Source organism: Zalophus californianus, chromosome 2, assembly GCF_009762305.2.
Source record: "Zalophus californianus isolate mZalCal1 chromosome 2, mZalCal1.pri.v2, whole genome shotgun sequence".
Lineage (NCBI taxonomy): Eukaryota > Metazoa > Chordata > Mammalia > Carnivora > Otariidae > Zalophus > Zalophus californianus.
Genome location: NC_045596.1, coordinates 62,978,696 through 62,994,690, shown reverse-complemented (window position 1 = coordinate 62,994,690; position 15,995 = coordinate 62,978,696). Strand labels below are relative to the sequence as shown.

Here is a 15,995-nt window from a genome sequence, read left to right as displayed (position 1 = left end):
GAAGAAGACCCTCCATCTGTCTGAGCTAAAAGCTTTAGTATCTTGTTATTCTTATTCCTAAATCAGAGCTCTATCACTCATGTGAAAAATACTTTTATTTTTATGCACACAGTAACCAAAGATATATCATGAATAACAGTTACTAGTTTAAAGTTGCATTAAGAAAAAATAAATAAAGTTGTATTAAATTATTAATGATATGCAGTAGTATATTTGGCAAAACAAAAGTAAATAAAGGTAGCGTATTTCTTCCATGGTTGAATAAGAGACACATTTTGGAAAGATCCTTCTACTATACGAGACTAGCCCGGGGAGGTTAGAAGACTTATTCTGACTGCTTCATTATTATGGGTTCAATTTCCCTTGTCAACCTCCAGGCATTTTCCTCCTAATTGTAAAGTCAGGGCATTCATTCTGTACGTGCCCAAATTGAGAGACTGGGTACTACACTGCTGCAAATACTTAACTCTATGCACGTGGCAAGTATGGAGGGTAACAGATATGGGGTAGCATTACTTTTTCCCCCCTTCTTCTAGGTCCCACCGACGAAATGAGAAGATCAATTGTATTATATCCCATGTTCATCAGACTAAGGCATCAACATGGCTTGGTCTTACTCTTATGTTAGAACAGGGTTTCTCATCCTCAGTGCTATTGACATTTGTGCCAAATAATTCTTTGTTGTTGGGGCTGTCCTGTGTATTGTAGGATGTTTAGCAGCGTCCCTGCCTTCTACCCACTAGACACTAATAGCACCTAGTGTGACAGTTGTAACAACCAAAAATGTCACTAGACATTGCCAGATGTCCCCTGGAGGTGGTGGCACACAGGGAGGGGATTTGGGAAGGAAAGGACAAGATGGCTCCTGGTTGAGAACCACCATGTTAGAAGAATGAAGAAGTACCGCACCAGAAGGCCTACTTCTCTCAAGTTATCATCTGCTAGTCACTAGGACATAAAAGCTGCGATCCTTTTGGGTCAAGCAACTCACGATGGGTGGTGCTGGCAATATGAGACTCCCTGCTGCCTCCTGGTCTAGAATCGTCACTGTGGCAGTGGTCACATCACCAAGAACTGCTTCCACTGGGTCATCTGGGCCAAGGACTAGTGAGAAAGATTCATGCCATTCCCGGTCTTCATTGGATAGGATCTCGACTTTAAAAAAGATATGATCCACACCTTCACCAAGGACAGAACACAAAGAGAGCAAAGGTTCTCATTAGGTGATCTACCTCAGACACTGCAGTTTGGCACTGCTGAGATTTCATGTTAAAATATGCCCTTTCCTTTTAGAGGTTTTTCTATAAATACAGGGGCTGCTAATCACTTTAGTCCTAACTCCAGTGAGAAAGAGCTATTTTATAGACCAAATTCCACCTGTGGTAGAGGCTCAGTTTTGTAGATTTACTATTCAACACCATATGAGGATTAATGGCCCCTGCCTGACATGAGCTGGTAGTAATAAAAATCTATGATCCAAAATACACTTCACCCTGCTTATGAGTTTTTTTGCTTAATTTTTCTTTCCCTTTACACTCAGGCATGAGCTCCTGTGTGGCTGTGAGTGCTTGCACACATGGACACCCCTCAGAACTGTCCCGAGAACCAGGATCTCGAAGCCTTCCTACCAGGCCATCCCCGCAAAGACAGTAGCGTAAGGGTTTGGCAGCTTGGAAGGAGGAGGGTCAGAGCCTTAGGAACTGCCTTCCTTTTCTGTAAAATGATTCTCTGGGGGTGTAAGCATCCCTGGTGGCAGTTAAGTTTCCCTTCTTCCTCTCCTACAAACACCTACTTCCAAGACCTATCTTTTCTCCAGATCCTTAGCAGAAAAGGAAAAAGTAAAGACATATGGAAGAACAGTCCTTGTGTGGAGGCAGAGGAAGGGCATCTACCCTTCTGGCAAACACTAACCAGATGCACATGGGATGCAGCCAAAAGCCCTTTAACACTCCAGTGGAATGAGAGACATCAGAGATCCCTCCCCTCTCACTTCTGAGGAAGTCACTTCCTCCCCCCACTTGCCAAGACATCTCTGGAAAGGCCTTCTACCACTGTTGCCCACTTCTGGCTATCTCACAAATGGTGCCAGGATCTACACCAGTCTTTTTGCTTTATATTGCTCCAGAAAGTTCTGTGAAAAAAATCTACCATACAATTCAAGTCCTTCTCTGTCTAATTTCTCCCACCAAATTACTACATAAGATAGTTAAACAGATAGCTGCGACCTGAATCCCACCTTTCTCTCTTCTCTGACTCATCTCCATAGTTCCCTCTAGAATAAACCTTTTTTGGAAACCTCATAACAGGGTATCCTGTCTCCTAGCAGATGTTAAATCACTGGAGCACAGAGATTGTGCCTTCTGGATTTGAGTAATCCCTGAAGGGCCCAGCACAGTGGTTTGTACCCATGTTTTACTGAACGATAGTAGTCATGTTTATTCTTTTAAAATCAAATGCATCTGACTCAACCAAATCATAGGCTAACAACAACCAAAAAATCCTTTTAAATGAGCCCAAATGCCAAGGATGTTCTGAAGTAAGGGACCTACTTTTGTTCTTTCTCAATGCCATTTTTACCAACTAAAAATTTTAAAGATTCCTGCAGTATCAAATGTGTGCTTAATAAGTACTTCATGCTTAGTAAGTACTACTGTTTTCCTCTTTTATTTTTCTGCTCATTCCTTTCTTCAAATACAAGCTATTTGCCTCTCTATTAAGTAAAACCCACAGATTAGGGTTGGCATTCAATTACCGGGACTAAACTTCAAGACTCTGCTCTTTGGGTAATAATCCACCCCGGACTGGGCAGACCCATCCCGTGTGCTGCAGCGAATCTTGGACGTCCTGTTCTGATCCCCTCGGCGGATCACCTTGATGTTCAGGAGGGCTACAGCATCTGGCCCCGAGGGTTCCCGGACTTGGTATGCAGCTTCTTCAAACTCAATGGTAGGGGCTAAGGAAACAGGATTAGAAAAACAAGAGCAGGTTAGGAAAGCACAAAGGATTCCACTCCCCTGAAAACACCTTATAAAGACAAGAGGGAGTTTTCCACATTAGTAAGCAATACAAAGGTAAAATGGCTTGCAGTCATAAAAATCAATCAGTTTTTAACCCTTCAGCAAAGCTTTGGAAAAGGCACTTATTTATGATTCTACAGGAGTTGTTTCTCACAGATTTCTTATTAAAAACAATAGTGGGGGAAATATTTTTAAGCACTTTGAAATGCATGATGTCCACGTTTCCATCTGGGCATTACAGCTCACAAAATGTTTTTAAATTCACATACTTTATCAAGGGACTGAGACAGAGTAAGCCCTTGATAAATACTTATCGACCAATTGCATGAATCAACTTTTTCATTTATGAGATATGAATTTCTCAGCTTTATAATTTATCTCATTTATACACTACCTAAACTTTCCCAGTCCATCTCCCATCTCTGATCTTCTGGGTCCTTCTTTCCACAGCCCTCACATCTCCCATCCTTAAATTTTCCTAACTTCTCACAGGTTATTTAGTTAAAAATGAGTAGTTTTAATGAAGAACACAAGACTTCCTAACACAATCTGGTTTGAGGTACTATTCTCATTGCTATGAAGTGATTAATATGTTGGTTTTTACAAAAATTTCAAATTGTGCCTTCTTTTCCATTATATTCTCACAGGGAAGGGTGAGGTGGTTGTGGTGGATAGGGTGAGATAAAAAAATCAGAAAATTGAGAGCAATTACAAATTTTATACCATTTCTAATATACTATAATATTTTGCAGAAATTTCTAGAGTCTCTGTTCATTTCCCTCTTTCCCTCTCAGAAAATCAACTCTTCCTAATTGTAGAAGATAAGCTTCCTTGGAGACTTCGTAGTTTTTAATGAATGCTCTTTGGAAGTTAGGAGAGTCACTTATTACCTGTCTGAGCTTCAATCATTGGGTTTCTGTGTGACCAGGAGAGCTTCACTTCAGGATCTGAACCCGAGTCCTTGGGTAAAGGACTAATTCAGCTTCAGGGATAGCTTTTCTTATTTTAACCAATGTCCCAGTTAGTCCCCCATTTTATATCAGAAACTCTGAGAGTCTCACTAACTCTCATGTAGATTCTAGAATCTGATAAAATAAGGATTACAACTAGTTTTGCTGCTTACAGCTTATAACTAAGAGCATAAATTATATAAATTTGCTGAGGCTCAATTTCTTCACCTATAATATAGGGATTATAACACCTACCTCAAGGGATTACCATCAGGATTAAATGAAATAAGATAATATAATATGCTGGGGCACCTGGATGGCTCAGTCGTTAAGCATCTGCCTTCGACTCAGGTCATGATCCCAGGGTCCTGGGATCAAGCCCCACATCAGGCTCCCTGCTGAGCGGGAAGCCTGCTTCTCCCTCCCCCACTTCCCCTGCTTGTGTTCCCTCTCTCGCTGTGTCTCTTTCTTCAAATGAATAAATAAAATCTTTAAAAAAAAAAAAAGGTAATATAATATGCTTAGTATAGTTCTTGGTCTACAGTAACATAAAAACAGCTATTTCCAGTCTGGCTCCTGAACTGCAGAGACTTATATAGGTTTTATTCTCTGTCCACCTTAGCATCTCTGTCCTAGCTTGTAACCATACTCATTCCTTATCTCTTGGCAATGTGGTAGGGAATAATGAGATTAAGCACACCTATAAACTTATTGGAACTCTGTAGAGGATGATCACTTGCTGCCAACAGTTTATATAAATACTCTGAGATTGTTATCAGTAGGCACTTTTATAGCACTTTCATTTTAAAAAACACCTATAATTACATTGTTAGTAAAACATCAGTTCATGTTCTATCAACCAAAGAGTAACTAAAGACAATATCTTCTGTTACCATCTTCATCATTGGATATGGTGATGGTGGCCATGTTATTCTTTCCAATTCTGGCTCCACTCCAGTGGTTTCCAAGAGGATGGCTGAGGTAGACCCTGAATTGTTCCTCAGGCTCAAACATGGAGTCATCATGGATAGAGACAGTACAGTTCTTCATCTAGAGCCAATGTCATAAGATAGATTAAAATTTGCACTGAAAAATCAGTAATTTTCTTGCTTTTCCTAAAAAATGATTTTTCTTCTTTGCAGCATCAAAGAGTCAACATAAATTCAAAAGGATCCGAACCATTTCATTTGTAAAACAGAATGTTTAAATCTAACAGTTCATGCCTGACAGGGACATAGCTATCTGTGGAGCCTTGTATTAGAACATTCCAAACCACTCTGAATGATTGGTCGTGGGTTATGAAAAACAAGATCATAAAACAACCCACTCCAACGCACCTGTAGGAAATTTGTGCACTTTCCCTGATCAGACCAATGCATAGGTACACATTATGAAAGATAAATTTCTGATGCTGGGGGTTAACATATGGATTAGGCTTCCTGGAGAGAGCTAAACAACGGTCCATTCCCTTGGTAAAAACTGAAGAGTTTTAGAAGGAACTCAGAAAGGCTTCTTGTTAGGTTGAAGATACCTTTCAGTGCTGCAGAACTCTCAAATATGCTGCCAAATGGTGTCTCATCTGAACACTGCTGAGTTCCGAAAGTCTGTGAATGCAATCTAAATCCCTGTTTAACAGAAAGAAATCAAGTGCTTCCCACACAGATTATTCTCTACTGAGGACTGTATTCTTAAGAAAACATAAAATAAGGCTAAAACATTTTAGATGACACAGTAACCTCAACAGTAGAGTCATGTGATGTGAAGTGGGATGATCTTTAGCTAAACCATTTTAAGTCCACTCTACTACTGTATTGCAAAGGATCTGTGGGTATAGAGAAGTTCCACTCTCATACTTCTGAAGTCATACTAAATGGAAGGAGACTATCCTGTGAAAGTTTATAGGTAGCTTGCTAACCAGGTTTTAAGGCCCTGAGGACGTCCCTTTTTTTTCTTGATAGAAAACATGAATTTAGTAGTGACTCTTCAGGATATCTTTTGAAAAAGGACATTCTAGTGAATCACAAGTTTCAAAGACAAACTGCTTAGCAAGCCAGAGAAAATGAAGATTCCAAAATGTGCTTATGAAGAATGATAGGTTGTCATGTGGGTAACATATAGATGATTAGACTGTATTTTCTTTGTAATTTTATTAAATTATAAACCGTCTCTTGGATAAGCAGAGAGTCCTCTTTTGAACTTAAAACAAATACAGACATGTAGACTCAAAGCTGAAGATTGTATCTGGAGTATCTGTGTATGTTTTTAAACACGTTTCAACCTGCCACCAGTAAAATTCCCATAAAATATATAACTAAGACAGGGCTTCTGTGAGTCATGAATGTATAAAAGACCAAGAGTTTCAAAGAAGGAAGCTATCACTTTTTTTTGGTAGTAAAGATGAACAGAGGAAGAATCTGCTGTGACTTACCCATTAGAAGATGGGTAAGATCTTCTAATGCTAAACTTTAAGACGACTAATCACAGGGCGAACACCTGGTATGTTGACTATACCAGAATTGAAAACTCTGTTCAACTAAGAACACTATGATCAAAGGTAATAGATAAGTGACAGAAGGCAAAAATTCTTTTACAATATCTAAAATGTCTACAACTGGCAAGGAATTAATATTCAGAATATACAAGAAAGACTGCAAATCAGTAAGAAAAAGACAGCAATACAATAATAAGGAACAAAGGATAAAAATAATTTACATAAGAGGAAACCCAATAAACTAACAAGCATACATACTGGTAGTAATTGGAAAAATGCACATTAAAACGAGATATAACTTTATACATAGATTAGCAAAAATCCAAAAGATGAGTAACGCTAAGTGTTGGAGAGGATATAGGATTATAACAACCTTCATGCAACTGCTAGTGATTTTCTGGAAAGTGTTCTGACACTATTTTTTCAAATTAAGCACATCTGTGGCCTTTGGTCCAGCAGTTTGGCTGCCGAGTGTATATCCGAAGAAATTCCCACTCAGGTCTGTAAGTGGACATGTATGAGGATGTGCACTGCAGCATTATTTGGGGGGGCAGAGTGTTAGGAGGTGACTGGGCGCTAATCTCTGAGGTTCCTCACTGTCTACTGCTAAGAGTGGATGGTTATAATGTACTAATTACCCATCATGAAATATTATGCACTATCTCAGTAACAGATTCGATGTACACATAAATGATGTTTACTGAGTAAACAGAGTAAAAGTTTGAAAAAGATGTAACACAGTAGTTTTATAAATTAAAATTTGCATACAAAACAACAAGCATTTTAAAAGAAGAAATACAAATTAAGGCATATTCATTAAATACAACAGATTGATGAGTTCTGAGATGGGGAATGAAATGTGGCTGGGGAATAGGCATAAAATAAAACAAAGTAAGAGAAGGGACTTGAAATGACTAAGGGGATGTGTGTTTTGACTCAAGAGGTACAAGCGACTCAGTTATCTGACACTGAAATCCAAAAATGGGGAAATGTGGTTCTCATTCAGTATACATATACTTCTGACATACGCTGAGGTTGCAGGCTTTGATTCCAATGTAGCCATACTTACCAACTGGAGTTTCTCAGGAGTTCCTGTGCCCGTACGCATCACTTTTCATGTAATTGCTAAGCGAGAACACTCTCCTGGCTTGAATCCGCTCAGCGTCTGCCCTATTTGGGCCTATCCTATTGGTTCTATACTAGAATCTATGCTGCCCGGAGACGGGGTCCTCCTCTAGGTAATATTGGTGGAGAGTGTTCATCTCTAATGTAGTTGCAAATTAAGAGGAGCCTCATTCATTTGATTCTGCTGAATTCCAGAAATGTTACATGTCATCTAAATTCCCAGCTCAACCAATGATATATGTATTTAGTTGTAAGTAGGAGACCAAGAAGACAGCCACAGGGGACAGATGATAGTATTATAAATAGTATCAATCAGGAGAAGAATTCCTAGGATGTGCGGAATTTGTCTAAACGACTTCACTATAGATAGTAAAGGCATCAAGGAAAAAGAGAATCTGATCTTTCAGTCATCATGAATCCACTTACTTTCTCCCCTTTCAGAAACGTGATCCGTGAAGAGTCCGCATTTCTTCTCTCCTCAAAGTCCTCCATGACCTGAGCTGAATGGCCCTGGGTATAGCACCTCACTGATGACTCATAGCTCAGGTCTCCACTCCGAATGATGGGCACCTGCAGGACACCCTCTTTCTCCTTCACTAGGAGCAAATCCTTGGCAAACTGCATGCTGGGCACTGGGGGAGCAGAAGGAAAGATGGAGGCATTGTTAGTGGGAGGCAGAGGGGAGGTGGGTCGCAGCCCTCAGTAGCCACTTGGCAGGACAGGTTACTAAGGGCCATCATCACAGGCTGGCAAGTCAGAGACGGTAAGCAGATTTCAAGGCATGGTTGCTCTCAAGACAAGGGAACTGCTTCCATTGTTGAGCGTGCTTCTAATGAAACAGAATAAATCAATTTTGCAACTGTGTCTCCCAGCTTCAGGGTGTAGTCCCCATCTCAAATGCAGATAAGTAATGCAAACAAAGAAATGGGCCAGGTATAAGGAAAATTTTGATTGAGACTTGAATACGCAAAAAAAATTCACTTTCCTTCTAAGGCTACAAAAAGGAAAAGAGCAGTGTAAGCCTGACAATAAACGGCCACTCACATTGGTCCTGGGGCCAGGGAGACAGTAGGGAAAAGTGGGGATACGGTGAAGAAGAAAGCTCAGGCCTTTTTAAAGAGGGTCACCCCTCAGCTCCAGGGTTTTGTTGGCAGGTCATCCTATTTTCAGATGAAGCCAGAAATCTGGATTTTTATGTCGTATCTGCTAAATTTTTAAAAAGCAACCAGTTAAAACAGGGAAAAGAAGTTCCATAGAGGCCAAACTATTTGGGCCAAACAAAAGACATCTGCATGCTGAATTTGGCCAGTGGGGCACCCAGTCTGTGATTACTGCTATAAAATCACTTTTTATTTATTTATTTATTTGACAGAGAGAGAGAGATAGCGAGAGCAGGAACACAAGCAGGGGGAGTGGGAGAGGGAGAGGGAGAAGCAGGCTTCCTGTTGAGCAGGGAGCCCAATGTGGGGCTCGATCCCAGGACGCTGGGATCATGACCTGAGCCGAAGGCAGACACCTAACAACTGAGCCACCCAGGCGCCCCCTCTTTTTTTAAATATTTATTTATTGGAGGAAAGAGAGAGAGAGAGAGAGCAGGCAGTAGGGAGGGGGAGAGGAAGAGAGAGACTAAAGCAGACACCCTGCTGAGTGCAGAGCCTGACGTGGGGCTTGATCCCATGACCCCAAGATCAGGACCCAAGCCAAAACCAAGAGGCAGACATTCAACTGACTGTGCCATCCAAGCACCCCGCTGGTTATTTATTTCTTAATAAGCAACACAAAGAGGTAGGCCCTCCAGTCACATGTCAAAGTCTCCTGTGGCAGAAACTGACTCTAAAGCTGTCGTCCCCATTTCCTTGCCATGTCTCATGTATGCCCTGCCAAACCTGAAAGGAAGGACCCAAAAGATAAGGACCCAAGCACTCTGCAAGTCAATATACAAGAAGCTCTGTTTGCCTCCAACCTGCCCACTGCTCGGAACCGCGGGTATTAGCAAAAACAGAGCAAACTCGGTATCTAAGCTAAACCTAACAGTTACCACTTATTACCAAAGAAAAACCCAGCAGACACTTCTTAAAAGACCACCACACCTAGAGGATAATGAACAACTTTGGCATCAGAGCCCGAGCATTTATCCTTTAGGGTTTTGTCATCCAGTAAAACAGTCTGTACTGTAAAAGGTGGGTGGCAATGACATGACCTAGCATAGAAGGACAGAGGGAAACTTGTTGGCAGGTAAAAACAACAAGCAAGGAAGCTTTTTTGCTCATGAAAAGATTATCTAAAGCTTTGGATTGATTTCTCTTGTTAGCCCAACAGGCATCAAGTCAGATGAGAGGTAAAAGTGAAAGTGGTAATGTTTGGGTTTTGTCATGTATTAATCAATCCCAAATTCTTCTTGAGCTGTAAAAGACTCCTTTTTTTTTTCTCTTTAACAAGACAGTAAACCTCACTCCTTTCCCTATCTGGAAAAAGAGGGAGAGAGAAAGAGAAGTAAGGGAAGTGGGTGAACATGTCTCACGAGTGCCTGCCGTGCTGGGAATGGTCCCTGCCTCATGGGGCCCCTCGTCTGGTGGGAGAATGAGGCAAGAGACAATGGAAAGACAATATTCAGTAACAGATTTGTGCATGGGGGTTTATGGCATACAAAGGAAAGGCCCAGCCCAAGTCAGGCAGGGTGTGAAGGGCTCCACACGTCATTTCATGTCCTCCTCTCAATACCCCAACTACAATCCCCTCAGGAAGTAGGAGCACTGTTCTCAGTTCTGCCTGACTGTAGAGCTCCTCTCCTTCCACACCAATGGGGTGCGTGCCAGGAAATAGGGATCACTCGAGGGGGTGCACAGGCTTGCACTAGCTATCTCACACTATCAGCACTCTCAGCGCCTTCATCACATACAGCCCAGTTTGTAGTTATCTCCTTGTGTTAGTCCTGTGTCCTGAAACAGACTGTGGGACTCTGCTCTCCATTCCATTGTAACCTGCACAGTGCTGGGCACCAGACTTAGGCATGGAAAATGCTCATGGAATGCTGTTATCCACTAATCTTCTCAGTAACTGACAAAGTAAGTGCAAATGCCACCCCCTGAAATTTGAGTGCCTCTTTATGGGCAATGGTTGGGTTGGAGATTTAGGAGAAATCCTGCCTCTGGTTCTCTCGAGTTAGAGCAGGCAGGATGCAGTGAAAACCCAGGGGTGTGATGAGATCGTGGATACAAGGCCTTTCCTGTCTTGCTCAGCATTCCTCAGGTCCATACCAAAGTCTAACTCCAGGTACCAGAGCAGAAGAGGAAAATGCAAATAGGAAAATGTTCTGAGATGAGTTACTTAGGTGATTTAAGGGCCCGCGATCACACTGTGGAATGAAAGACCTAAGGTCACTTTGGAAGGCTGAAGGTTGACTTTACAAGGACACTGAGTGACATCAAGCATCTAAAACTGCAAGGTGAAGAGTCAGCACGGTAGAGTATAAAACCAGAAGACTGGACGTGGACAGAACAGACCTAGCTTTTAAGTCTGGTCCCACCGCCTCCTCTCCAGCTGATCTTGGACAAATTATCCAACCTGTTTCACTAGTTGAAGAGCTTGTAAAGATTAGAGAGAAGGTAGGATCTTTCCACCTTACAATGTGCACATGGAAGAAACTCAACAAGAGTTAGCGATTACTAAGAAGAAGGCTAACCAATAGACACAAGTGTTGAATACTGCAATGGGTTACTGAAATAGGTTTGGGGATTTCTTTCTCTGGGATAAATTCTTGACTGAATATGGTTTGTTGTAGACTTCCTTAAAGATGAGAAATATTTTAATGTGCTCATGTTCTAAGTTTGCAACCCTAATGTTCATCAATAAAATATGGAGAAAAATCCAAGTGGAATCTTTTCTGTTCATCTGAGGCAATGAGTTTTGTGTACATGACTGGAGTCCCACTGGCAAGTGTGATAAATTACTGATGTATCAGGAAGAAAAGAAATTAACATGTATTAAAATCTACTATGTGCCAGGAACCATGCTAGCTATTTTCACATACTTTATCTAATTTGATCCTTACAATAACCTTGTAAGGTAGGTATTTTCATTATCTGTAGATTAACAAAATGAAGCTCAGTAACCTTATGTTGCTAGTCTAAGGCCAGAAAGTAAGGAAATGGTGGGGCTGGGATTTTATTTTAGGACTTCTGATTTTGCATTCCCTTTCCACTCCATCAGAAGGATGCTTTCATGCAAAAGAATTAGAAGCCTTTTCAAAAATGAAGGAAATAACTGAATTTCTTTCCTTCTTCTTTTCAGTGAATAAGGAAAAAAAAACAAACATATCCCACAGATTCTACTGCTGCACCAAATAGGACTATTTAGTGTAGTGCAAAGGGTATGGACAGGCCAAAGTCTTAGAATGCGTGCTGGTCCCTCTCTGTATGAGACTTGGGGTGTTCACTCCTCTGATTCTAGTCTCCTTATCTACAGAATAGAAACAAGTATAAAACCATGAAATTATGAGATAATGTCTAGTACATCACTCTGTAAACTCTGAGGTAACATATGAAATGATATAAAATAGTATAATTATTATAATCTTGTTCACAGTTAAAAAGTTACCATTTTATGAATCACAGACCTAAGTGTAAAAAACTTAAAACTAAAACTTCCAGAAGAAAACACAGGAAAAAATCTTTAGAACCTTGGGTCAGGGAAAGATTTCTTAGACACAACATTAAAAGCACAATCCATAATAGAATTACTGAAAAATGGAACTATTTCAAAATGAAAGACTACTGCCCTTTGAAAGACATCGTTAAGAACAAAAAACAAGTAATGGATTGGGAGAAAATATTTCCAAACACAAATATTTGTCCAAATTTTATAAAAACAACCCAATTAAAAAAATGGGGGAAATATTTGAATAATACTTTGCCAAAGAAGATATATATAGATGGCAAGTAAGCACCTGAAAAGATCTCAGTGTCATTAATCATTAGAGAAGTGACTTTCAAACCATGAGACATCACTATACATCACTAGGATGACTAAAAAAAAGCCCACAGAAAGCTGACAACACCAAATGTTGGTGAGGCTGGTGAGCAGACAGAATTCTCGTACACCGTTGGTAGGAACACAAAATAGCTACAACCACTTTGGAAAACAGGCTGGCAGTTTCTTGTCACGTTGAACAAACACCATAAAATCCAGCCACCCCACTCCAAAGTATTTACCCCAGAGAAATAAAAACCTATATTCATACAAAAAGCAATATGCAAATATTTATAGTCACTCCAGTCATAACTGCCAACTCCTGAAAACAACTGAAATGTCATTGGACAGGTGAATGGATGAACAAACTGTAGCTCATCTATATAATGGGAAACCACTCTGCAGCGAAGGAAATGAACTACGTGTATATGTAACAACACAGATGGTTCTCCAGTGCAATCTTCTAATGAAAGAAGCTGGACACAAGTTGCTATATTACATGATGCCAATTATATGAAATTCTGGAAATGGCAAAACTGTTTGGGCAAAAAACCAGCAGTGCTTGCCGGGGCTGGAGATGGAGAAGAGGCTGACTACAAAGGGGCACACGAGAATTCTGTAGGGTATTGAAACTGTTCCACATTTAGATTGCTGGGGTGGGCACACCACTACATGCATCTGTCAAAACTCACAGAATTGTCCACTAAAGAGGGTGAATTTTAATTTATGTAAGTTAGATCTGAATAAACCTGGGTCTAAAATAAGATATCATTTTGGACATTTGCATTATACATGTATTATGTAATCATATGCATATATGTGCATTATATGTATGCATAAGCATTATATATATTTCTCTTGAAGGATACACACAACAACAGCAACAACAAACTGGTTAAAATGGTTGGTCTCTAGGAGAACAACCAGAGGGTTGGGAGACAGGGGTAGAAGGTTAGACTTCATTTTCATAGTATACCTTTTTTTGGGTCATTTTTAAAACTATATAAATAAATAAATAATTTGAAAATAAATGAAAGCGTTAAGGATCACCCTGCTGGGATGCCTGTTCCTTTTCTGGTGACTTTTCAGTCACTGAAAGAATTTAATTATGGGCTCTATCGTCAACCACTGGGGATGTTAATGAGGGTCCTTCTGCTTTAGGTAAAAGGTTTGACCTGATCTTCTTACCCAACTCTAGAATCTGACAATTCTAAATTTCATCAACTCTTCCCAAGAAGCAATCATCCTTTTCTGGCCATCTTCCCGTTAGATTTCAGTGGTGACTGATATTCTGTTCATATACTTGTTGTCTGTTCTTTCCTGTACGCCATCTACCAGACTGCCAGTGTCAATTTCCTCAAACAAAGATCACACCACTCCTCTGCTTAGAAGCATCTGCTGCTCCTCTCTGCTTACAAGTCCCTTAGGTTGCAATTTAAGACCTTTCAGAACTGGAAATGAAATGGAGTCCCAACCTGTCTTTCCATTTCCTTCTATTCCCCTTCTTCCAGGCTTAAAGCAAAAGTAAGCATCTCACTGTTTTCCAAATATGTTTCTTTTGAAATTATATATACACTATATCTCTCCATTTGACAAAACTGTATTTTACTATCCATTAGATGAACTCATATCATACCCTAAAACCCTGTTTAAATATCACATACTTTGTGAAATATATGATTCTTCCACATATAGCTGCTCTTCAGTCCCCTCTGCTTCCCTAGCACTGGATTTATAGCACTATTAGGTCATTTATCATAATATATTCTAATTTTTCTGTTTAAGGGTCTGATCCCCTCACTAGACAGTGAGCTTCTTGAGGACAGGGCCCTAGGCTTATATATCTTTTTGTGCCTAACATAGTACCAGAAACATGAATGCTTATTTCTCCCCCATATTTCTATGTGAAAGTAGGTACATAACATGTGCGCGCGCACACATACACACACACATTTCTTGAATGAAAATGTGAATGAGTTTCAGTGTCATATACTTGGAAGGCAAGGAAGAAATAGAAATATAGTCTGAGCCACAAGCAGGCAGGTCCAATATCTTACCATCCTGGAAGGTGTCATTAATTGCAATGACAGCCTGGAAGGGTTTGGTCAATTCGGCCCCTTGCGCTGAGCTGAGAAAAACCACAAATGTCTCCAGCCCTTCAATTACTGGATACTGAGTGTCATCTAAGATAGTCAAGGTGCAATACTAGAAGAAAAATCATGATGTTAATTAGACTTATTGCGGTGATCATTTTGCAATATATATACAGACACTGAATCATTATGTTGTACACCTGAAACTAATATGTTATATGTCAATTATGTCTCAATTTAAACAAACAATATTAAGTATAAGAAGAAGAAAAATCAAAGTAAACCTATGGAATGTCCAACACACAACACCCATCTGCCTTCAGGAGGGCAGGACAGAGGTGAAACTTGTTTTTTCCGGTGGTCATACAGTAAGTTTTTTTTATCCATAAAATGACAATCTATTACGAACCCTTAGGTGTTTTGTCTCTAGATATTTACATCAACAGGCTGTAGTTCCTATCCTAAATCTGTGGTGATGGATGTTAGATGCTGACAATATCCTTTGGAGAGTCTGTAGAAGATCTCGCTGGGTTTATTCTCTTGTTCGCATGTTTGTGTTTGTGAAGAAAGGGAAGACAATAATAAGGCAAGGGTGGTTTAGAGTCCTCCGTAGAGTTTGGAGAGTGGAACAGAGACAACATTAACAGGCCCATCTGGCCTTTGGCTGCTCTGTGCTCACCTGCTCAGTGACACCTGGCCCAAACTCCACCTTCCTAGAGCTGGGGACATAGTCAACTCCTGGAGTGGCGGAAGCTGGGTCTGAGGGCCGTGTTGCACACCAGACAGATGTGAAGGTAGAAAGGTCAGTCCCATGACGGATAACTGGAATCTTCACTGTACCTAAATGGAGATCCATAGAGATGTCAATGGTCAGTCTTGGGCCAGAAGTCAGTGGGTTTTCAGAAAATGTTCTCCCTCACAGCAATAGCAGCTTTACCCTGTGAACTTGTCTAATCCAACTTCAGTGATGCTCCTGTGTTCCCTCTGAGGAAGGCTGTGAGGTGTCACCACCCCTGTTTTTACCGACACTAAGATCAAGAGCAGACCTAGAGGAGGGTTTCATGGAGGTAGTACCGGAGAGACAGCCCTTAGGGGAAAGTGGTTTTGTGGTTTCATGAAAGACACCCTTCACAGGAGAAAAACAAAGTGGAGAGGGCCCATTGAAAAACATCTCAAGCCTATTCTGAGAGAAGAAACTCAGAGACTAGGGCCTCAGGGATGAGCTAGAAAATAATCAATTAAGAAAGAACCAGCTAGGGGACTCTATGGGGCCTGAAGCTGAATGTTTCTAATTAAATGTTCCTAACTGGGTTGATTTCCCTATTTTATCTGAGTGGTGCACACATCATTA

General features: G+C 40.5%; 1 protein-coding gene across 1 annotated transcript in view; it reads right to left on the bottom strand.

Annotated features, from left to right (window-relative positions):
- The window catches only part of FRAS1 (Fraser extracellular matrix complex subunit 1), a 403,423-nt gene that overhangs the window by 35,611 nt on the left and 351,817 nt on the right, over positions 1–15,995 (bottom strand). The window contains 6 exon segments of the mRNA XM_027599032.2: positions 992–1,179; positions 2,753–2,953; positions 4,861–5,017; positions 8,010–8,215; positions 14,609–14,756; positions 15,324–15,484. Coding sequence (XP_027454833.1) covers positions 992–1,179; positions 2,753–2,953; positions 4,861–5,017; positions 8,010–8,215; positions 14,609–14,756; positions 15,324–15,484 — 1,061 coding nt within the window.